General features: G+C 39.1%; 1 protein-coding gene across 7 annotated transcripts in view; it reads right to left on the reverse strand.

Moving 5' to 3' along the window:
• Positions 1-26028, reverse strand: part of Phkb (phosphorylase kinase regulatory subunit beta) — a 175867-nt gene that overhangs the window by 110825 nt on the left and 39014 nt on the right. For all 7 annotated transcript variants that reach the window (XM_038312372.2, XM_038312371.2, XM_038312376.2 and 4 more), the window contains 3 exons: positions 25344-25451; positions 18457-18537; positions 679-794 (listed from right to left, as the gene is read on the reverse strand). In XM_038312372.2, coding sequence (XP_038168300.1) covers positions 679-794; positions 18457-18537; positions 25344-25451 — 305 coding nt within the window. The remainder of the gene's footprint in view (positions 1-678; positions 795-18456; positions 18538-25343; positions 25452-26028) is intronic.

The raw sequence follows: 26028 nt of genomic DNA on the forward strand, positions 1-26028 counted from the left end.
TTAATCAGTCCAAAGATAACCTCCAGAGCATTTAGTTAGGATAAATGAAAGGTCTCATCAGTTATTAAAGCTATTTCTTCAACAACAATGCATACAGAAAATTTATAAATTATCAACCTCAGTCATCAGCTATTGTTGCTTTATTCGAACACAAGTTACAGATCAATATGTGATAGCAGTCAGGCTTTATTGAAAAGTATGAGCGCCCGTGCTTCGGGTAACAATGATCTCTAACATGGAAAGGAGTCTCACATGCGCTGCATATACCGCTGGCGCTTGGACATAACGTATTTGATATCTCAAGTAATGTAATTGCAAGGGAAAAGATACAACATGGTTTACCAGAAAGGTCAAGCTGTGGGTTAAAGAGAGGTCTGAACTGTGGGTGAGGAATGGAAGACGGGCCTTGCTCCTTTCAGGCATCTGTCTATGATGCCAAGCACATTGCTTTTATTGTAAGTGAATCCTATTTGGATTACGGACAGGAATAGAAGCTGTACTAGAATTAACAAGAGATCCGACTTAATGCTTTGAAGTTGCAGCTTCATATTTAAATCGATACATTTAAACAACCCTAAAATGCCCTGGAAGCTGGGGCCATACCTCGAGTGTAGTTCTGTGCTGCCATTAATCGATACATTTAAACAACCCTAAAATGCCCCTGAGGCTGGGCAGTACCTCGAGTGCAGTTCTGTGCCGCCGTTGTTGTATTTGCTTCCTCTTTCCCAGACACCAAAGTCAGGAACACGGTAAACTCGTTCTACACAAAACACAAGGTTTTGAATAAAAGAGACCTAAAAGAAAGGAAGAGAAGTGAACGTGAGAACACATGCAACACTGAGAAGAAGAATTAAATACCATGTGAAATCCAAGTATGAACTTATCTCTCAAAGTATATTATTGTCTTTCCTTTTTTTCTTAACATGGTTTTATATATTCCAGACTAACCTCTTGCTGTGTATCCAAGGATGACCTTGAATTTCTCATCCTCCAGCCTCCACCTCCCAAGTGCTGTGATTACAGGCATATGACACTCCTGGACTGGGGGATGCTGGATATTGCACCCAGGGCTTTGTGAACACTAAGCAATCACTCTACCAACTAAGCTACATTCCGGGACCCTACAGAACTTTTAAAAACACATTTAATTCTTCTGATTATTACATTATTAAGAGTCCTCTGCTATACTTAGATTTTCAAATATAATGTTTACTTTTGATGAGAACCTAATTAGTATTATACAGTATAGAAATAAAATTTAAATAATGTTCCAACTATAATTCTTCTATGAGGTAATATCACTGTTTATGAGGGCTATGTATCATATCATAAGAACTAAGTAAAACATAGAACAGTATTTTATACTGGGCAATATTTAGAAACTTAACTGTCTGTATGAATTACACACACAGGCGCACACACAGACACACACACACACACACATATACTGTAAAGCTTTGAAGAATAAAAAAATAACCATTTAAAAAATTAAATCGAGCTTTGTCTCTGTCTCTCTCTCTCCCCCCCCCCCCCTCCCTTCTCCTTTAATAAAGCTTTATTTAAAAAAATGAAATCGAGTTTTATTTTCTGCACAATTTTTGGTTCCTTGTTGATAGAGCTGGAGTTTTCAGTCCATGCTTCTGGAAAGTAATTTTCCTTCCTGTCCTTTCTGTAAATATAGATCCTGATTATAACCACAGCCCACAGTTGGAAGCTGTGCAGGACAATGGAGACTGGAGAGCAAGTGCTACACTGAGATTAACATAGAGGAAGCCACCTGGCAGCAGGCTAGGCCTTCTCCACTTCACTCTTAAAGAGACAGTAACTTCAGCCGGGCGGTGGTGACGCATGCCTTTAATCCCAGCACTCGGGAGGCAGAGGCAGGCGGATCTCTGTGAGTTCGAGACCAGCCTGGTCTACAAGAGCTAGTTCCAGGACAGGCTCCAAAGATACAGAGAAACCCTGTCTCGAAAAACCAAAAAAAAAAAAAAAAAAAAGACAGTAACTTCAGACAGTCAACCTGATTTCTCTTCCATATCTGTCTTCTTCAACCCTTTTCTGACAATAAAACCAGTTTCTTCTACATGGTCCTGAGTGGTCTTTTCAAAATCTTTGGAGGTGATACTGTCCAACTCCCAAATCACTAATGAAAGTAATTAGAGGTCAGCCATTTTTCACCTCATTTAGTCAAAAATATTTTATGAATCTTAGCCGGGCGGTGGTGGCGCACGCCTTTAATCCCAGCACTCGGGAGGCAGAGGCAGGTGGATCTCTGAGTTCGAGGCCAGCCTGGTCTACAAGAGCTAGTTCCAGGACAGCCTCTAGAAACTACAGGGAAACCCTGTCTCGAAAAACCAAAAAAAAAAAAAATATTTTATGAATCTTGACAGTGTTGTGATTTTCGCAGTGGACATTCAAGTCCTTCTTTCTCTACCCACTCTCCTCACAGGCTCTATGGATTAAACTAACCTCTGACTGGACCTGGGTTCCAGGAGGTACAATCATGTTAGTCTTGCTCATTTCCAAATGAAACTATTCTTTTTTAAAAAAAAAAAAAATTGTCCTCCATCTCAATTCAAAATGATGAAATAGCTAATAATTCTCCATGTTCTTGAAGCCATAATCACAGCTTGTTATCTTTCGTTTCACACATTGCACCCCCACTCCCTCTAATGGTACACTGGTCTACTCCTCTTGTTTGCGGGTACAAAATTCCACAAGCTCTCAACCAGCTTCTTTCCCCTTAAATCATTCTTCAGCAAAACCAGAAACTGAGGGGATTTCTGCCTAAGGATTTTATGTGACTATTCATATGCTTTATTAGAAAAATATTAATGTGAGGATTATGGAGTTCTCTCTTAAGCCTTGCTGGAACTATTGTATTTCTGAACGGTATTGCTTTTAAAATTACATTCATTTATTTTGTGCACACGTGTGTATGCGTGAATATGTATGCATCATGAGTATATGCGCACGTGTGTGAGTACATGAGTGTCACAGTACTGCATGTATATGTATGCATTCATGAGTATATGTGCACGTGTGTGAGTACATGAGTGTCACAGTACTGCATGAATATGTATGCATTCATGAGTATATGCGCACGTGTGTGAGTACATGAGTGTCACAGTACTGCATGAATATGTATGCATTCATGAGTATATGCGCACGTGTGTGAGTACATGAGTGTCACAGTACTGCATGAATATGTATGCATTCATGAGTATATGCGCACGTGTGTGAGTACATGAGTGTCACAGTACTGCATGTGGAGGGCAGATGACAACTGTGGAGGTAGAAAACCATTTCTCACCATGTGAGTGACCTTGAGATCTGAAATATACCTAACTGCAAAGGATTTTGCAAATAAGGAGATAAAGACCTGCATAACAACCCTGACTCATAAATATAAATCCTTTATGGTTTTCACATAAATACATCAACAGATGAATAGATGAGAATCCAGGCCCAGGGTTATAATAAATTATAATAAACTGAGTGGATAGAGAAAATGTGATCTAGATAAACAGAATATTATCTGGTGTAGAAGTTCCCTCTTTTCGTGTGTTGCTTTCATTGGTTAATGAATAAAGAAACTGCCTTGGCCTAGCTGACAGGGCAGAAATTAGGTAGGCAGAGAAGGCAGAACTGAATTCTGGAAGGAAGAAAGCAGAGTCGGAGAGACGCCATGGACCGTGGCCAGAGATAGATGTGCTGAAACTTTTCTGGTAGGCCACAACCTCGTGGTGATACACAGATTGATAGAAATAGAAAGAAGTTAGAGCTAATGACCAAACAGTGTTTTAATTAATACAGTTTCTGTGTGGTTATTTCGGGTGTAAGGTAGCCAGGCATCTGGGACAAACAGTGGGCCCTCTGTTGCAACAATTATCCTATAATTAAATAAAAAAAACCAAAATTACACAATTTCCAGGAAAATAGATTAATCTGGACCTCTTCCTGATAAGTTAAATGTTATTCTAGGCCCAGGGAGACAAATAGTATATGTTTTTCCTTGAAAAGGAACTGAAAGCAGAGAAAATACTTAGGAAGAGGAGGAGGATCAATGGATGGGGAGGAGGGAAGGAGAGAACAACAGGGATGGACCAGATACAAACACATGATTTGGATGAAAGAGAACATCTAACTCATCATTGCTTAAAGAGAGAGAACTGGGTACCCAAGGAGACAAGAGGTTGCACAAATGTGAGAGCAAAGATCACAACCACTTCCTAGGTATTCTTTGTGTTAACTCCAATACTGATTCTATAAACCTGTGCAAGAGTCATCCTGTTGCTGTGATAAAAAACAAACAAACAACAACAAACTTCTTTGTTGATCAAAAGCAGCCTGGGGAGGAAATTTTTTTTGGGCGGGGGTGGGAGAGAGATATGCTTCCAGGGTATAGTATATCATTTAGGGATGGGGCAGGAGCTCAAAGCAGGAGCCTGCTGGGCAGGGACCAGGGAGGACTACTGCCTGCTAACTTGCCCTCTGGGAAGGCTCACTCATGCTTAGCTAGTTTTGTCATATATCCCAGGAATTTCTGAGGAATGATGTCACCCACAGTGGGCTGGCCCTTCTAAATCAATGAATAAACAAGACAATTCCTTGCAGACAGGCCTACAGACCAACCTGATCCGGCCAGTTCCCCAGATGAGGCTTTTATCTAGGCTGTGTCGCGGCAACAAAGAAGGTTAATCAAGACAGGGACCAACGTTATTTGCCCCCTTTCTGATGCATGCCAACTTTGAAGGTATATATCGTTGAAATCTATTTTTGGAAGAAGTCCATATAGAAATATTTCTAGTAGAAACACCTTCAATATTCACCTCCAAATTATGGTTCTGTTATTTTCTAAATGTTTTATGAATATCTTTAAAAAATAACTGAAACAATTGAAATGCTTTGACAATAGGGAACAAATAAAATAATATTTTAGGACACAGTTTAATGTGGCTAACATTGTGCTAAAAGCAAAATCTTAAAGGTCTTTATAAAATTTAAGGTATGTAATGATAATAAATTTGCTATATTTGATATTAAGAGGACCTCAAAGTGAATAAACAAGTATGTTGATAATTAATTTACAATTAACTCAAAAAATTATATATGTGTGTGCATGTATACAAAACATTCACTACAATAAGCCAAATTAATCAATATGTTTAGTAACTCCTCACTTTTTAAGTTAGATTCTCAGAACTATTTATGGGTAGATGGTTAATGCTTACAAAATTCGGTTAAGAAGAATAAAATCTAGGGTTCAGTAGCACTAGGACTAGTTAGTTAAGTGACTATAGTTAGCAGTTATTATATATTTCCAAAAGCTATAGAAGGGATGATTTTGAATATTTGCAACACAAAGAAATGTGACTGATATGCTAAATTACCTATCCTAATTTGATACAATGTATAACTTGAATCAAAACATCACACTCTACACTTTGAATATACATTATGTCAAGCAAACTTTTAAAATTCACATATAATTTAAACGGCAACTTCTGAGTGAAGAAGTTAGGGCTTGAAGAGTTGGCAGTTAAGAAAATGTATTGCTATGGCAAAAGGTGGAATTGGTTCTCAGCACCCACAGTAGACAGCTCAGAATCACAATGTGGCTGACAGTGGAGGAGGACTGAGAAACCAAGGACAATGGCAATGAACATGAACTCTACAGCATGGACGGGCTCACTGTGAGCCTTGTCAGTTTGGTTGCTCACCTTCCTGGACTTAGGGGGAGCTGGGAGGACCTTGGACTAAACATAGTGAAGGGAACCCTGATGGCTCTTTGTCTTTGGAGAGGGGCGGAGTGGGGGTATGGGTGGAAGGGAGGGGAGGGAAGGGGGAGGAGAAGGGGAGGAGATGGAAATCTTGAATAAAAAAAATGAGAAAAAAAAATAAAATAAAAATAAAAAATTAAATGAAGAAATTAGGTGAGGACTGACTGAAGTTATAAATGACCCAACAAAATCATTAAGAATATCTTAACTAAAATTTACTAAAATAAAATAGATCATGGCCTAGGGAGAAAATTCAGTGGATATGAGAACTTGCTGAGCAAGCATGAAGACCTAAGTTCAAATCCCCAGCACTACAAAAAAAAAAAAAAAAAAAAAAAAAAAAAAAACAAAAAACAAAACAAAACTCCAGTGATGGTGAGCAAGGGCAGAAAAGAGGGAAAGCTGGGGCTTGCTGGTTGCCAGCCTGGCTCTAGTTTTGCTGAGAGACCCTGATTCAATAACGTAAAGTGGAGCAATAGAACCAAACACCTGATATCTTCTCTGACCTCCACAAATACAAACACTTTTACTTGCATAAACATGTGTGAATAGCAATCTAATGCACATACAAATACACATAAACAAAAATCACAGACCCAACAGTAAAGCCAAATTTTAATGACGTGTTTCTTATACTTTGGGATGGCTATTCTTGGTTGTCAATTTGGCTATATCTGGAATTCATGAAAACCCAAGCAGCTGTGCCCACCTGTAAAGGATTTTTCTTGATTGGATCATGTGAGGTGGAAAGACCCACCTTAAATACAGATCAGTTGAGGTCTGAAATCCTACGCTAAATCTGAGCCATGCCTTCTGGTGGCAGCCTAAATAAAGGGCATAGTGGAAGGAAGCTTTTAATTTTTTGTCTGCTTTCCCACACTCTCATTGGCAAAAATCATTCCTCCACTGGTACTAGAGACCAGCTCGGGATTCTGATATACTGAGGAGCAGCTGAGACATCCAGCCTCAAGGACTGGGTGAATGACTCTCGGATTCCTGGACTGTCCACTGGGAGACAGTCACTGTTGACTAGCTGGACCACAGCCACTCTAAGAAATCTGCTTTCTATATCGATACTTATGACTATATACAGACTTATTCTATCAATTCTGTTTCTCTAGAGAACTCTGACTGGAACACATGTTTAATTGGTAAAATTGAGCGCTATATTTCTACTTACTGTTTACCTTTGATAGAAATATTTCATGATTATCTTTACTCACAGTTTCAAAATTGATTATTATTATTATTATTTTAAAAAGGCATGAGGCCTCAGGCTTGGTTTTCAGTATCACTGAAAATAAAAAACAACCCCCTCTTCCCTGTTTAGCACAAAACATCAACAACAAAGTCTCAGGAGTTCTCACAATGTTCAGAAACAAAGACATGAAATCTAAGATGGATAATCATATATGGTAAGCCAGTCTCCAGGAAAACAGACATGCCAAACAGATAAGGAATGGCCACACCAGGGCAGCAATAGCTGAAACCAGGAGACTCCTCCTTCTTTGGGCACTTAGTAATGGCAGCCAACCCAGGAAAATAAGACTCCATTCCAAAGACTTTCCTTGCCCCAGGTGGCTCAGCAATGGAGAGTCTCTGTGAAGTACACTGTCAGCAAACTCCAACTGGGTTGTATGCTGAAACCTGACAGACATGATACTGAAGCTGGGACGAAGGGATCAAAGTCTGCAGATAAACCTTCACAGACTCTTCTCCCCATGACACTGAAGAGCTGCACATTGGGCAAGTCTATCATTCTAACCCGGGCCCTGAAGGAGCTCACAGACGAGAGAGCGGAACAAAGGGATGAAAGACAGAAGAAAGAAACTGAGGCATTGTGACTGCATACATCAAAACCCTACAGAGCCCACTAGAGAACTAAGAGATAACAAACAGTTAGGGCAATATGTCAAGATGCAAACTTAACATATGAAAATGCATAGCCTTCCCGTGTACCAACGACAACCATGCTGAAAAGGCAATTAAGGAAGAAGTCCTGCTCACTACCCTCAAACAAAGGAAAACAAAAGCCTAAGCAAAAATGTTGGAATAAACTTCACTAAGGAAATGAAGACCTGTATACAGTGAAAACTTTAAAATACCAAAAAAGGAACTTGAGGAAGACTCTAGAAGATGGAGAGACCTCCCATAATCACAAACTGGGATGACTATTGTGAAATGGATGGACTATGTCTGCAGATACAATTCAATCCCCATGCTTCAGAGAACCACAGAGAACAATCCAAAAATTCAGACAAAACAAAAAGATCTGAATAGCCAAAGCAACCCTGAGGGAAAAGTAATGCTGGAGGCACATCACACTCAATTTAGCAGAGTCATGGTAATAAAAATTGCACGGGACTGGGACCAAACCAGACATGTAGATTAGCTGGGGAAAAAGGGGGGACCCAGATATAAGTATCCATAGTTACACAACTAGATTTCTGACAAAATCCCCATAAATATACACTGGAGAACAAACAGTCTCTGCAAAAATGGGGCTAGGAATGTGTATCAACATGCAGAAGAAAGAAAATAGATACTTACTTCTTACCTGCATGAAAACCAACTCCATATTGATTACTACCTTGACAATAACCAGAAACTCTGAAATTATAGAGGAAAAAGGACAGAAAACACCTCAAGATATAGGCATACATCATGACTTTACGGTTGGTACTCCACATCGCTGAGGAAACACAGAAAACAACAAATGGAACCTCAAGAAACTAAAAGAGCTTTGCTATAGCAAAGTAAACAGTTCATGAAGCAGAAACAGCCTGAAGACAGGAAGAAAATCCTCTAGACCTGACAGAGGATTAATACTCAAAAATAAACATGGAAATAAACAGTACAATCAAAAAATGAGAAAAGAACTTCAAAAGAAGAAACATAATTTGCTAATAAATATTTTTTAAAATGATCAACACCCATAGCTATTGGAGAAATGTGGATTAAAATAACTTTTAGATTCACTCTCACCCCAGTTAGAATGCTGTCCTCAAGACAGCAAGGCAAGTGCACGCAAAGGCCCATGGGTGGAAGTCAGTGGATGACTTCCGTTTGTTGGCTCTCTCTCCTTCTACCATGGGTTCTGGGGATGCAGCTCAGGTCATCTGGGCTGTGATGAAAGACTTTTTACATGTTAAGCCATCTCAGTGGACTGAGAAACTTTAAAAACCCTCTTTCTCAATTCTTATTTACCAACGCAGACATGCTATCCAGAAGCTGTAACGTTTGGATAAATTGTGTCAATAATGGTACCAAACAAGCAAGGAAAAAGTATTTTACATTCTCAACAGCATACATCAGCCCAAGATGGCCGAGATGGTCTACAAGCAGAATTATTGGTGCATGAAAGAAAGCTGCTACTAACTGGCGGGGCTGTTGTTTAATTTGCAGTGAGCACAGCTTTCGTCGATACTTGATTCACTGCCATCCCCAGCGTCTCCTCCTCTTCTTACAGTCACTTGGCGTTGGTTTGAACATAATTCACGATCTTAACTTTTCTATCCAATCAAAGCAATGCATTTTTCGTTCTCTATCACACTGTGCCGTTTGAGCTGGGGGCAATGAATTTGTCTTATTTAGAAAGTGGGCTTTTTGCTAACTTCCCCAACTAACATATGCATTTCAAAAGGCGGGGTCTTTGTTTTCATTGTTCGTTATGTAGAACAACCGCCACTGGCAGAGATCCAATGAGAATTAAAGAACAGTTAATGATCAAAGGAGCACGAGAGGAATGGAAAGAGAGGACACAGGCATGGTTAGTCTATAGTTTGACATCTCTATACTAGCCGTTACTGTTGCTCTAGTTTTAAAGTTGGTTTTGCTGGGAATTGTAATTTTGAAACATATTCCTATTTGTAATAGTCAGTGCTTTCTTCCTTCTACATCCTTTGTGTTTCCTAAGGCTTTCTTTTTTTCCGGTACTAGGCAAATGAGCCAAAGAGCTTGAGCATGCCATGGGAGTATTCTATCATGGAGTATATCTATTTCCAGTCTCTTACTTTTTGTTTTTGACATGGTTTCAATATAGTGTCCAGGTTGGCTTTGAACTCATGCCATAATCCAGGTAAGCTTTGAGCTTACAATCCTGCTGCAACTTCCTGAGTAGCAGGGATTGGCCCAGACAACACTGTCCATAAATATTAAAAAGTCATTTTATGTCATTCCACAGTCCTTCCCAATGTCCAGCTTCCTTCTTTAAATTATGTCTTATTTACTGCTGTTTTATTACTGTGAAGAGACAACATGAGCAAGACAGCTTATAAAATAAAGCATCTGATTGGGATGGGCTTACAGTTTCAGAGGTTTAGTCCATTGTCAATAAGGCTGGGAGCATGTGGCAGGCAGGCAGGCAGGCAGGCAGGCATGGCACTGGGGCAACAGCTAAGAGCTTACATCTAATTCACAAGTTGCAGGCAGAGAGAGAGAGAGAGAGAGAGAGAGAGAGAGAGAGAGAGAGAGAGAGAGAGAGAGAGAGAGAGAGAGAGAGACAGAGAGACAGAGGCAGAGACAGAGAGAGAAAACCAGACTGGGCCTGGCATGGGCTTTTCAAAATCCCACCCCAATGACACACCTCCTCCAATAAGGCCAGTTGCATTAGGACTTACAGCAGAAGAGAAATGAAGAAAAAAAAAAACTAAGTGAAGCAATTTCCAGATTCTGCATATTGCATCAGGAACATTAGATAACGTGTAAATGACAGTAAATCGAGTAAGCAACTGTGACCAGTGCACAGTCTCTATGTGCACTCCCAGCACTTGACGTGTAGCCAGAATCGGTTTCCAGCACAAATTACAAAGCAGATTTTAAAGAGACTCAAATAAAAAAATAGGAAATGTCTCTTTAATCTTTAAATGCATTACACACTACACTATCACAATAGACTCCATATTTATCAACAAATTTTCAAAGTGATTTTATCTGTCATTTTCATGTTGTTACCAGTCAATTGTAAATTACCTATGTGGTTCACGGTTTCTCTCTGTAGAGAAAGCTTCTCAGCCTCCTTGTTCATCTAATGGCCACTCTGAACAGCCTTGCCACGAACAGCACAGTAATGGGGACTTTTGATATTTCTGAAAAGAACGACTACATTTGATGGGAAGAAGCTAATATCCCTCTTCTGCTTTAATTAACCTTTCAGCTTCTTGTCACTTTTTTAAAAGGCAACTTGGGATAAAAAAACAAATCAAGCTGCTAGCTATCCTCAGTCATCTTACTATATGAGAAAAATAAGTACTTGTTTATTTAAGACACTGAAATCATATGAAAAAGATGAGTTAACCTAGTATTTCGTGATTATAATTTAAGAGCTAGGTTGAAATGTAAATTACAAATAGGCTTTTAAAAACATGATAAAAGTACCATATATCCAACAAAAGTTACAAAAGTAATTATTTTAAAGTCTGAATTCATTTCTTAAAAATCAAAGACACTGATTTGGACTAATCATAAATTCATTGCCTCATCATGAAATCAATGAAATGACAGCAATTTCAAGATAAGAGCTTAATTTTAAAAATTTAAGTATCCCACCAAAAATATGAATAAATATTCAGCAGAAGATCACTAATAGCAGCATTAATACATATGTGTACCATCACAGGAAGCTAGAGTTCCAGCGAAGGGCTGACACAAACACCCTGCACAGTAGACAATGGTCTGCAGAGTTCTGACACATGGCACCGTATTAGCAAACCTGTAAAGCATTTAGTGAAACCTGTAGAATCACGTGCTTACTCTGAGAGCTTCCAAACCGTGCCCTGAAACACAAGCAGAGGGGATGACATCTCCAAAGACTAGGAGACAGAAGGACAGGAGATGGAGAAGTAGGAGGCAGACAGGTAGGGGATGCGTAGGTAGCGGATGGATAGGAGATGAACCAGTAGAGGAGATGATGGATGGGTAGGAAGACAGGGAAATTATGGCGACAGGAGGGAAGGAGCCTGTCATCCAGCGAGAATTCCAGCACAGTTAACAACTGGAGGACAGCAAGATGGCCCAGCAAGTAAAGGTGCTTGCTGCCAAGCCTGGAAACCTTAGTTTGATCCCTGAATCTCATATGGTGTTAGGAAAGAACCAAATTCTATAAGCTGTCCTTTGACCTCTATGGGTGTACCATGGCACACACATTCTGCCCCCCATAAGTATACAATAACTGTACCCCAGGCTACTATTCATTTCTTATGTAGCCATTTTATATTAAAGTAGCAATGACTTAAAGGCCTAAAGTCTGAATGTATATGACCTTGGGTAGAGCCTCACTCCTTTTCCCAGACATTGCCTAAGAATTCTAACAAAACTGTAGATGTTACAGACATCCCACCTTCCAGGATCCCCACGATACAGACTTTTTCCTTATCAATTTCAATCCTCTAACGTGCCCCTTAGGAATCACCCAGTGATGAAACAGCAACTTCAAACTCCACCAAGATTCCACATCTAGCTACTGAAAAAACACTAGCTACAAATCTCACTTGAGGAGGCCTTGCCCACTTTTAGGTATCTCTTCCTTTCTTCTGAGAGCCCACTCCGCTTCTCTCCTAGTTCTCAAGCTCAATAGAGTCTCCAATTCTGCTCCATAGATAGGCTATTCCTGAATTTGACCTGAGTAAGTCACTAAAACTGTAGAGCTATCTCATCAAGCTGCCAAGGATAACAGTGGGGAGGTGACTCCCAAACCTGGATTCCCCCAACACAGACAAATCACTTAGGAAACATGTTCAGTGATTAAGTAGGCATGAATTAACAAAGCAAACCCGTTAGCGGCCACACAGGACAAACAGTACAGAATACAGAGAATAAGGAGAAGACTCAGGAAAGATACAAGCAGCACCACAAACACAGACATCAGCACCAGCACATGTGTAAGAAGAGGACCTGATCTCCTGGGATGGCTGAATATATTAGTCAAATTGTTCATTTTCTTTATTTAAAATGCAGATCCAAGCCACTGCTGAGACTCTGTCTCAATGAAACCAAACTGCAAAAGCCATGAAAAGCCATGAGACAGACCAGGCATGAGAAGACAAAGATGCCACAAATGATCAGGTTCAAGAACCAATGGAGGAAGCCATTCGAGAACTTAGGAGTGTAAAATGATAAGGAATGTTCTGGAGAGGTGCACGCTAAACAGTTGAGGCTTGAGAGTGGAAGAGAAATGTGAACGCCCGCAACTCTAACACAAAAGGCACAATGGCTGGCTCAGTGAACAGGAGTTGGGATGAGGATAATGGACCTTTACTTGTATTTGGAAGTTTGTACCCTGCATATAAGTGACTTAAATATTGGTACCAGTCAGAAAAAAGAGAGACATGGCTGATGAATTTTTAGTTAAAGATTTTATTTGATGCTTAAGCATTTTTGCCTGCATGTGTGCCACCATGTGCATGAAGCAGCTGTGAAGGCCAGATCCCTGGCGCTGGTGTCACAGAAAACATGAGTCACCAGCAGGTGCTGGGAAGAAGGCCTGGGTCCTCCGCAAGAGCAGCAAGTGTTCTTTACCACCGAGCCTCTCTCTAGCCACAAATTTCAGGCTATTAATTTTCATGTGTATAAAATTTAGCAAGATAGTATCTCTACAATTAAACAAAACCTTTGAAGACTTTAAGATGTCAAGGTAAGCCAGATGTATTAAATTCCTGAAGAAATGTAAAAAAAAAAAAAATGACATAGTGCCCCAGTAAAATGGCAGCGCTGGTCACTGGCTATTGAGGACTAAAGAGCGCCGCTGCACTCTGAAATGCCTCGAGTTCTCACACTTAAGGGGCTATCGTATAATTTTGCCTCTGGGATTAGAACAGACAAAATGTGATGCTGACTCTTATTAGGGAACCTTCTATTTGCTGATGAGCCTATTTCAAAAGCTCAAAATATAATGCTAAAATGTTTTATTATCTATGTATATAAGCTACAAAAACCTTGTAATTAAAATGACTAATATATGATATTCTTTTACAAAGAGGACTAAGGCGTAATTTATTAAAGCCACAGTTGTGTTTAATGTTCCTAAACTGCTTATGCAAACAATATTTTTGCATAAATAGGTGTTAAGATAAACAACTTATTTCCTTCAGGGACTTTGAAATTAGCACAGAATTAAGCATAGGATGTGTGTATGATCAGTCTCAAATAAAACCTCAGCAACAGATCTTTAAAAAGTCAACTTGGTAGAGAACTTCCAAATGAGTTTGCATGGTAGATGCTAGAGGAAGCAACTATGTCCCACATGGCTATAAAAGACTCTTGCGAGCTTACATGCCAATTTCTGTAGCTTTTGTTCCACACACCCGTCCTCTTCCTGGTCTCCCTTCTATTCCTTCACTGTAAACCGCAGCTATAACTGAATACGTTGAGTCCTCTGCGTTCGCACGGACAAGCACTTGAAATAAGAGTTTGTCCTCAAGGCTTCCCATACAGCACTTTAGTTCATTATCATGGCACATAGAAGTAAAATTTCAAATAATGACTAATGGACGGACTCAAAAAAGATGTGATAATTCATTTGAAATAAATTTCAAAAGAATATAATAAAATGAGTCACTCTTTCTAGTTAATAAACCATTTGTTTTGGGATAAATGGTTTGTGGCATAAATTCCCAATCCTACCCCAGCTACTCAAGAACTTTGCTCATTCAGTTCCCAAGGACTAAATTTATTCAGTTCCAAATGATCAAATTTTTGCATCTACACTGAGTCTTTTGCATTAGTGTATCCTCTAAACACAATCCTCCCATCAGAAGATTCTCCATTGGAGTTCTTCAGTTCTTCCATGTGTGTCAGTAGGGCACGTTGAGGGTCAGGCTTAGGGCTGAACAAGCACTGACCATAACTGAGCGATAGCCCCAACCCTTTACTATCATATTTCTGTGGCCCTTTTCAGGAATACTGTTGCTGCTCCTTCTTCCTCCTCTCCACAAAGACATTGATTCTACTGAAATCCTTCCCAGAAATCTCAAGGATGACCTCAGTGATGTACAATTTGGATTTATATCTGTTATCCTCAAATAATTGCAAATACTGCCCCCCCATTCACTCTAAAAGTATTCTCACATGAGATGAGTCCCCCACTATGGCTATCCATTAAGAAAAATGGTGCTAAAATAATGGTAAATTTTCCATCCCTATGGTTGATCTTGTGATACAGCAGAGTTATTCCTGCCTTTTAAATTACTTGCTTCTATTCGCTTATAATTTGGTTCTCTTTCACTAACTTTTCGCCTTTAACATTGTTTGCTAGATACTCATTATTTGTCTTACTGACGTGATGAGGACTCAGCCCTCTTCCTTATGCTTCAGATACATGTAGTTCCATGATTTAAGTACCCTGTGTAAATGACACCAGAATTCCCATTGCCAGTCAAGCCATCTCCCCTAGACTTCTGATGAGGTTATGAAGCCCTTTCCTTCAAAGTTTCAAAGCTATCCCGAGTTTAGCATTTGCAAAGATGACCTCCAAACTGTTACATGTAACTCTTCTCCTACACTCTCTATACATCAGTTAACAATACTGATCAGCTCTGCAGGTTCACAACTGTGGGGTAATTGTTAACTCCTTCTCTCTTCCACTGCTCATCCATTCATAAATTAAAAGTACTGACTTTCTGTTATTATGTCTTAAATAAAGTACCCGCTGCTAAAACATAAATCTGTCACATCAAAAGTCAGAAAAAAACTAAGACAAATAATGCACTGATCCTTTTTAAGGTTTTAGAAGAATGAGAACCAAGCCAACCCTAAAAGCAGTAGACAAGGAGAAATAATTAAGAGCAGGGCAGAAATGAATAAAATAGAAACAAACAAACAAAAAGTACAGAGAATCAACGAAATGAAGAGCTGGTTACTTGAAAAGATTAATGAATTTGTAGCCAAATTAGCCACTGGTGTGGGTGAAGACCCAAATCAGTAAAATAAAAGATAAGATGGAGATATTATTAGAGATAACACTGAGATTTTAAAAATGACATAACTTAAAAATTTGTATTTTGCTAAACTAGAGAAAACAAAAGCAAATTGAGGTTTTGATATCTACGATAATCAAAATTAGACAAAGATGAAATAATTTTAAAATTTATAACCAACAACAAAACTGAAGTAAAAAAAAGTGTCATTCCTCCCTGCAAGGAAAAGAAAAAAACCCACCCAGAAGTAGACAGATTCGCTGTACCAGACTGTCAAAGGAGAACTAACACAAGCACTATATAATTATTTCACAAAATAGAAAAGGTAGTAATGACTCCAAGCTCTTTTTTTACAAAGCTAATATTAAAACAAAAGACAGACATAATGAAAAGAAAATTACAGACAGATTTCCCTACTGAACATTGATACAAAAATTCTCAATAAAATATTTAGAAACCAAATTCAAAATCATATCAAAATAATCATTCATCATAACTAAGTTAACATCATTTCACAAGACAGGCTTGGTTCAACATAAGTCAATAAATAAATGCAACTCAACATATAAATGCATTGATTTAAAGACAGAAATTACATAATCAACTCAATACACACAGAAAAGGTCATTTACAAAATTCAAAACTCCTTGATGATTAAAAAAAAGTTGAAAGGGTAGAGGTGGAGGAGGGATACTGCAACCTAATAAAGGCTGTGTACCACAAACCTATAGCTAACATCACAATAAATGGAAAAAACTCAAGGCATTTTCACTAAGATGAGGAATAATGTAAAGCTGTCCAGTCTCCAGTCTATCCAACATAGTGCTTGAGGACTTAGCTAGAGCAATACGCAAGAGAAGGGGGAATAGGAGATGCAAACAGAAAAGAAGTCAGACTTTCCACATTTACATAGCATAATCCTATATAAAACATTAAAAGTGCTACTAAAAAAATCTTAGAACTGGTAAGTACTTTCATCAAAGTGATAGGTTGTAAGTTAACACAAAAAGAAATCAGTAACTTGATCAATGATTAACACACTGAAAAAGAAATCAACAATCCATTCATGATAGCCGACAAATAAGTGAACAAACCCAGCCAATGATCTGAACAATCTCACAATGAAAACCTTTAAGACACTGATGAAAGAAACTGACGAAGACACTGAGAAATGGAAAGAACACCTATGATCATGAATTAAAAGAATTAACATTGCAATAATTACAATCACACCAAAAGCAACCTGTATATTCAATACAATCCCAATCAAGTTGCATGACTTTGTCAAAGAGTAGTCATACAAAGGAATATGTGAAAAAAGTACTGAGAAAATTTGTAACAGTGATTTCATTTTCATTGTGATTAAAAATTTCTAAAAGTTACGTGCTGAGCATTCCCTGAAGTTCCGCCACCTACATTACACTATGCTTGCTTGTAAACTGCAAGTGTCATTAGGAGAAAAATGGATGAACTGCACCAGACTCAGACAGACGAACATCAAATAATTTCTCTCATATGTTGTGATGGCTGGTTTTATGTCAGCTTGATACACAAGCCAGAGTTATATAAAAGGAGGACTCTTAATGGAGAAAATGCCTCCTTAAAATCTAGCTGTAAGGCATTTTCTTAATTAGTTATTGATGGTGGAGCATCCAGCCCATCGTGGGTGGAGTCATCCCTGGACAGGTGGCAGGCTGAGCAAGCCATATGAAGCGAGCCAGTAAGCATCGCCACTCCATGGCGTCTGCATCAGCCCCTGCCTCCAGGTTTTTGCCCTGTTTGAATTCCTGTCCTGACTTCCTTTGATGATGAACTATGAAAGCGTAAGTTAAATAAACTCCTTCCCCACTTAGTTTTTGGTTATGGTTTTTTTTTAACATGGTCGTACCTAAGACATATGTGGAAACTGGTTTTGTGTGTGTGCATGCACACGCGTGTGTGCATACATATGTATACATGACACATAAAACTAACAGATGGGCTATGAAAAGGGAGGAAGTCGAAAGAAAGAGAGAGAAGAAATAGAGACTAATAGGAAGAACGAAAGAGGAAGCAGGGAGGATAAGGATCAAGGCAGTATGAGGGCAGTACAACAATCTCTACCTATTGTATGAGTGCATATAAATGTTATACTGAAACTTATGTCATACACTAAAAAATTAACACAAAAGGAATTTTGGTAAAAAGATAATTTAGATTTAATCCAAAAATCTAGTATCTACTATATAAAATTTAAAAGTGCTTTTTTTGTGTGTGTGGTTTCTGGAGACAGGGTTTCTCTATGTAGTCTCAGCTGTCCTGGAACTCACTCTATAGACAAAGCCAGCCTCAAAGTCACAGAGATCCACCGGCCTCAGCCTTCCAAGTGCTGGCATTAAAGACAGGCGCCACCACAGCCTCGCTAAAAAGTTTATTTTTAATCAAATTAAAAGTAAATTGTTAAGAAAGGGAAAAATCAGATATCTTCTACATAAAGTTCAGTAACAGAGCATGTGGGCGATCATACCTCGTCTGTGTTATAGATTATCTGGACCACACCTCGTCTGTGTTATAGATTATCTGGACCACACCTCGTCTGTGTTATAGATTATCTGGACCACACCTCGTCTGTGTTATAGATTATCTGGACCACACCTCGTCTGTGTTATAGATTATCTGGACCACACCTCGTCTGTGTTATAGATTATCTGGACCACACCTCGTCTATGTTATAGATTATCTGGACCACACCTCGTCTGTGTTATAGATTATCTGGATCATACCTCGTCTGTGTTATAGATTATCTGCAGCCCTGAAGAAATCATTTCCACCAGGTACAGGAGAAACAGCGACACCGCATTTATCTGAAAACAAACAGCAACAGCTAAAAGTTAAAGGGAGAATGAAAATATTACGATATGAAATTAATATATACGCTGTAATTTTTGCCAATAGTGCCAGATACAAATAATTTCTTCCCTGTCACTAAATAAACGATATGAACCCAATACAGAACAAGGAAAACCGGCATTTTATGTGATGTGCTAAAATTCCAGATTCACTGTGCTGGTTATCACATGATGGGTCTGAAAAGGCCGTGAGGGGAATTCTTAGCATGGCTTCTGTAACATTTGTTTCCTTCAATTTCCGAATTCTGAGTCTAAAGATCTTATTTTTGGAACAATTTTGCCCCAGAGGAACGAATATGATGCCATTCATCTGTAATGAAAAAGCTACTGAAAGACAAGACATCGCCTCCATCGAGACACTATGAACAACGAGGAGTGCATCTCGAAAACATCTCACTCTAAACAGAAGTGAAGGAGTGTGTTACCTGTAATCACTGGTATGCTTTATAACGTAAAGCCACTTAGGAAAGGGTGTTAAGAATACATGAAACTATTAGTGTATTAAATGCATGCTTTGTTTGATCTAAACAAATCAATGCTTCCTAATTTAACCATAAAAGACTCGTAGGAGAATATATGAAGATCCCATATAAAAAAGGAAAATGAAGTCTCCAATATGGACACATCGTGAGTGATGATTAATTTTCAATGTCAACTTGACTAGACACAAGGACCCCAGAGTAGCTAGTAAAACACTGCCTCTGGATGTGGAACAAAAAGGCAGAGGAAGGGTGCTTTCTTTGCCAGAGCCAGAATATTCTTCTTATGGCTTCAATGGTAAACTCTAGGTTCACAAGTTTTGGGGTTCTAATCCCAGAATTGGGTCCTTTAGCCTCTAGATGAGAACCACACTTTCAGACTTGGAATGAGCATCACCATTTGAATCCTTAGTATTCCTTGTGGCTAGGCTGTTGTAAGATTTAGCGTCAATAATCAAGCGAGCAAACACGTGTGATAGAAATGCCTGAAATTCTACCATTTGGAAGGATAAGTTCAGCTATGCAGTGAGTTGCAGCTACTGTGAATAACAGTGAGGCCTTATTTCTCCAAAGAGATTAATAAAAATTTATATGAGCCATTTCCACAAATACTACCTATGGACACACAAGTCTGAACATACTGATCTCAAGCAGGCATACAAGTCTATCCTTCCTTCCCTCCCTCCCTCTTCGCTCCTTAACTAGGGAATCAAAGAAACAAAAGTCTCTCCAACATCTTATCTTATATGATTGCATTTATATATGAAATATGGGGTCCAGAAAGATGGCTCAGCGGTTAAGAGCACTGGCTATTCTTCCAGAGGTCCTGGGTTCAATTCCCAGCAATCACACAGTGGCTCACAACCACCTGTAATGAGATCTGGTGCCCTCTTATGGCCTGCGGGCATACATGCAGGCAGAATACTGTATGCCTAACAAATAAATAAATCTTTGAAAAAAAACTTTGGTATATGATGTATAAGCAGTCTATAGAGGCATAAAGTGGACTACAGGTTGCTTAAAGCACTTCAGGGAAAATGGAGAGTAGCTGATTTTGCTTAGAGTTTCAGGGCGAACAAAGGTTCTAAATTTGAATGTGGTAATTTGTTGGTGACTGGGGGACCACCAGACCCTGAATTTCTTGTAAACAACTTGTTTTCCTCGGCTCTGAGTAGCCGGCAGCAGATCTGAGCAGGGACCCTGACAGCAGGGAGTGGGTTCTGCTGAGTCTGCCACTGAAGGATCCAGAGAGCTGGGGCGTGGCCAGAGCCCCACCTAAGCTGCCCCTGAGCACAATAAAGTGGGCATTCTTAGCATATTTGCTTCAAGGACGTCCTCGTGGCCCCATTAGTCTGTCTGTGTTTGTGTGTTTTTAAATTTTCACCCTAGTTCCTATAGCGCACAACGAGTAGAGAGCAGAGAGCGGAACAGAACTGGTAAGAACTGGTATAGCCGTACAGTAACTGTGGTACAACTTAGAATATACTAAAACCACAAAATGGTACGCCTCAAATAGATAAACCATATGGCAAACAAATTATATCTCAATAAAATTTTAATTAAATAAATAAAAATTTAAGCAAAAGTATGTCAGGATACTGCAAACCTGAGTTAAAAAGTGTAAGTAAGTAACCTGCAGTTTGTATTTATATGTAAAAGACTGTCATTCCCTAACTGTGTTGCTGGTTTGCATTTCCCTATATTTCCTAATTTTCACTGAGTTACATCAGGAAGTTGGGACAGAAAATTACTGGTGCCTTTCAAAGTCTTGAACAAAGTAGTCCTGTGTCACTAAGACACTGCTGCGGGGCTTTATAGAACCTACACCTATTTTGGAGGTCTTCATAGCTCCTGGAACCCTGGAAGCCAAGTTTGTCAAGGTACAAGCGTGCCCTACAGGAAGACAGAGTATCTAGGTTTGGAACATTCTTCCTGAGCACATGCCAGAGTAGAGTTCTCCCTGCAGGGAAGCTCATCCAAAAATCTTCTATCAGTGTGAACAGCCTGCCAGGAATGATTTCAGAGAAGTTCAGTCCTGTGGGCAGAGTCACAGGAACACTTAGAAGGAGCAGAGAATTCTGTGCTTGCACGTTTAGGGCATGTATGTGAGTAACTAGTGAAAGACCTGGATAAAATCAGGTCTCCCCAAAGAAAGCCCTGGATAAATCCAGGTCTTTCCCCCCCGCCCCCAAGCAGGAAGAAAATAGCCAAAAATCTAAGCAGGGAGAGAAAAATCAGGAATCTAGGATTAGCCAGTTCAGTGACTATGTTTCAGGAACTAGCTAAAGATAAAGTTAGATTGTAATCTTGAGAATAATCTTGAGAAAGGAACTAGCTGATTAAGACTTTGGGAGTGGTCTTGAGAGGCAGGGAGTTGCCCCCTTGTGATCATCACTGGTATTCTCGGAATTTTCTACACCCTCCCTGCCCCTTTTGGATCACTGGGCAATGGTTTCTTCCCTTAAAAGCCCCTTCTCCTGGTCACTCGGGGTCGAACTCTTCCCCTGCGTGGGTTATGAGTCTCGGCCCCAGTGCACTGGTTCCCGTCTCATCTCATCATTAAACCTCGTGTGATTGCAGCAAGGACAGTCTCTCGTGAGTTACTGGGGGGGGGGGGGGGGGGAGGGGGAGGAGGGTCGTGTTATCCCGAGACTTGAGTAGAAGTCTCCCCACACTGGGGGTCTTTCACTAGGAAACTATAGCAGGATTCTGTTCAATGCCTACAATGTAAGAGGCACCGAGTTCAAATTCTGGATTACAAAATAAAGCAGGTGGCACTGAGTTCCAGCTACCTGCGAAGCTGAAGCAGGGAGGATCATTTATCCCAGGAGATTAGCACCAGCCAGTGCACTAAAAAAGATCCCATCTCTTAAAATAAAAGCAAAATAAAATAACAAAAAAGAAAGAAAATAAACAGATTGAAGCATATGTTGAAAACAGACGGACCAATGGACCTTAACTAATATTAAATCCTAAAACAAAACTTTTTTACAACCAACTGGGCTGTTGAGAAAGAACCATAGTCTCTATAATGAGCAGCACTGAGAAAGGGGAGGCTCCCATGCAGAAGAAAGAAATCTGATCCCTCACTCATCATGTACACAGCTAGACCCAAGTAGAATAATGAGTTAAACGGAAGGCAAAGAATTATAAAATCGATGAAAGGAAACACAGGGGAAAAGCTCTGGGGGCAGGTGTGGTGCCAAAGCACAAGCAGCAGTCAACAGAGTCAAGAGAAACTGCAGAACGAGAGAATCTACATAAGGGACTAATTTCTAGGATATATACAGAACTCAATGCAACAATAACAAAGTAATACAATTAAACAATGACCTAAATAGGCACTATCCAAAAGAGAACATAAAAATGAACAAAAAGTATAAGCAAGAATGGAGAAGATAAATCAAAGTGGTAATTAGATAACATCTTTTCCCAATCAGATTGACTATTATCAAAAGAACAGAAGATGAATGTGAAGCTAGGGGACTCTCAATAGTGCAGCCGTCACAGAACACCCTACGGGGCTCCTAAAACACCCCACAGCTACCATGACCAACAGTCCTAATCTTATGTGCACATGAGAAGGACAGAAGCCAACACATCAAAGCGACATGTAAGCTCCTAAGCTCACTATAGCAGCACTCACAGCTGTCAACACAACTTCAGCTGCTGATGGACGGCCAAAGAAAAAGTAGGACATGCACTCAATTCAGTGTTACTCAGCCATGGGAAAGAATGAAATTCTGCCATGTTTACCAACATAAGTGGACTAGAGGACATACATGAAGCAAGTCAGAGACAACAATGATGATGAACACATGTTCTCATACATGGATACTAACTAGGCAATCTCAAAGCAGAGACTGGATTAGCATTTACCACAGACCTGGGAAAGGCATGGAAATGTAGGTAAAGAGAGGATTGTTAACTGGCACATGGGTATAACTGAACAGAAAGAATAACACTAAATGTTCTTAACATAACAGGTTAGCTACTGTTGACAAAAATTGAGTATTTGAAAATAACTATCAAGAAAGACTTTGAATGTCTGCCACACCAAGAAATTCTAAATTTCTTAGATAATAGATATGCCAATTTGTTGGAGAATATTATTTAAAGTGTGTGACTTTTGTTTATGCCGTGTTTGGGAAATTCTGTGAAGCTGTGATTCTTTGCCTGTCTAAAACACCTCATGGTCCAATAAAGAACGAAACGGCCAATAGCAAGGCCGGGATGTCAGGCAGTGAGTATAAATAGAAGGAGAAACGAGGGAGCTGAGAAGCAAGAGAAAAAGGAGACAGGGGCATTTAGAAGCCAGCCACCCAGCCAGCCATGGAGTAAGAGCTGAAAGTAAGATAAACAAAAGTAAGAAAAGGAAAAAGCCCAGAGGCAAAAGGTAGTTGGGGAAAATTTAAGTTAAGAGAAGTTTTCAAGAAACAAGCCAAGCTAAGACCGGGCATTCATAAAAAGAGTAAGTTTCCATGAGTGATTTATTTGGGAGCTGAGTGTCAGTGGACCCCCCAAAGAGCAAAACAGTAAAACCTTACACTACACCAATTATTTTGATCTGATCACTGTATCTATTTATTGAATTACATACAATATCTCATGAATATACAGAATGCTTATCAATTAAAAAATAATTTTCATTATGCATATTCCACTAAAGAATGAAAATGGTAAATGGTAAATATGAACAGCAACAATAACCAAAACACTCTTTTGAGAGGGCTGCTCTTTTTTGATGTAAGCGCTTTGAGACTTTGAAGTCTTCTTATGAATTTAGTAATCCTAAGAATTTAAATTTTACTATATTTTAGCTCTTTGCCTATGTGCATGCAAGCATACCATAGTACATGAGTGGAGGTCAAAGGTCAGATTTCCAGAGTTGGTTCTCTCCTTCCCAGGTTCATCAGGTAGGGTGGCAGGACCTTTATGTTCTGAGCCATCTCACTAACATAACGTTTATTTGTTTAAAAGAAAGTTAAGACTACACACTTCTATTTTGATTTTGCTAATCTATAGGCAAGTTTTTAGAAAATACATTTAACTGCATCATCATTAAAAACAAACAAAAGTTTGTACTATATAGAAACGGGTACAGCATTTTCTGTGTTTGGAGACAACATACTCAAGTTTGGTATTCTTCCAAATTTATAAACATGGTTTTACTTCTGAAGATAGGTTCCATCTTCTAAGTAGGAATAATAATATAATCCTCTCAACTGATTCATTAATTTAATAAGATATTTACAACAGGGGGGAAATTATAGAAAAGAAAAACTCCAACTGGAGAGATAGCTCAGCTGGTAAAGTGCTTGCCACATATGAGAATGTCATAATCTCCAGAACCCACGCTGGGTGTGCTGGCACCGCTGGTAATCCCAATGCTGGGAAAGCAAAAATAGACAGATCCCAGGGCTCAGTAGCTAGCCGACCTAGCCTTATCAGTGAGCACTAGAGCAATGACAGACCCTATCTCAAGTTGGATAGTGCTCAAGTAACTAACTATACTGTAGGTTGTCCCTGGCTCTATATGCACTCATCTACTATATATAGATGTATGTGCACACACACACACCTGTAAGTGCAACTATACACAAGAAAAACTCTTATTTTTAGTAAGGAATATATGATTAATAAGTACCTTATTCCAAAGTAGCAGGACACACAGGTAAACAAAAATAAACTCTGTTAAGGATAAATAGTATATATAATATTTATATCTTATAAACAAGCTACAGGATATCCATCTTAAAAGACACAGACATGAGGGTGGTATTGAAAAGACACTCTATGGTACATTTTTAGCATAGGTATAGAGTTTAACAAAACACAAAGCTGACAGGTCTCAAAAATGTTTGTGATAGTCCCATAGGTGTATTTAGCCTTCCCTGGAGTAGATACACTAAAAATGATCTGTGGTCCAACAAAAACTTCTGAGTAATTGTTATACCCCTGTCAATGCTTTTTATTTCCAAGTGCAGGAATTCTTTTAAGTATATAAACAAGTTTCACTTACTGGAGGAAGAGTGGACATCCACCTCCTAAAGGGAAATAACCCATCTGATCACTCCATGAATGTGGTATGTTTTAATATTCTATGGCAGCAAATCTTTCAGCCTCATCGGTTACCAATGAACTTCCTTTTCTATTTCATGATTAATATACTCTACTATTTTAAAGTTATGAAATTTATTTTGAAAAAGTATAAGTAGCCTCAAACATGCCATGATATGAAATGTAAATGGTAGAGAAGTAAATATTTAATTTTTCCTTTACCTGAAGATGGCCATATTCTTCGTAGGTGAGTAACTCGTCTCCTGTGTGCACACTGAAAATGGAGTGGAGACACGTTGTGGGCCGTGGGTCTTGCTTAAACTGCTGGACCTGGAACCGAATATAACATATGCATGATGGTCATTCACGTGCTCATCTAAAATTAAGAGTGTTAGTTATTTTCAAGTGATTTTCTTCTTATAAAGAAAGCTAAAGCTTACAAGCTGGGGAACAAACAAAGTAGAAACAGCACCTTTCTAAGGAACCACTATAGACAAAAGTCACAATGACTAGCTTATTAGAGTGGACACAACTGCCAAATGGTAGTTCACAGCACTGAATTCGGATGAAGTCGGGAGCATGTAAGCATGACAGCAACAGTTTGTTGGCAATGTTTTGCATATTATTGATTGAGTTTTAACATATTTTATTTATAGTGTATAAACAGATTGTGTGTGTGTGTGTGTGTGTAGTTGTAGTAGTAGTAGTAGTAGTAGTAGTAGTAGTAGTAGTAGTAGTAGTAGTAGTGGTTTGAATGTGATTGGCACCATAAGCTCATAGGGAGTGACCCTATTAGGAGGTATGGCTTTGTTGGAGCAGGTAAGGACTTGTTGGAGGAAGTGTGTCACTATGGGGGTGGGCTTTGAGGTCTCATATATGCTTAAGCCATGTCCCATTGTCTCAGACA

The sequence above is a fragment of the Arvicola amphibius genome, chromosome 15 (assembly GCF_903992535.2).
Source record: "Arvicola amphibius chromosome 15, mArvAmp1.2, whole genome shotgun sequence".
NCBI lineage: Eukaryota > Metazoa > Chordata > Mammalia > Rodentia > Cricetidae > Arvicola > Arvicola amphibius.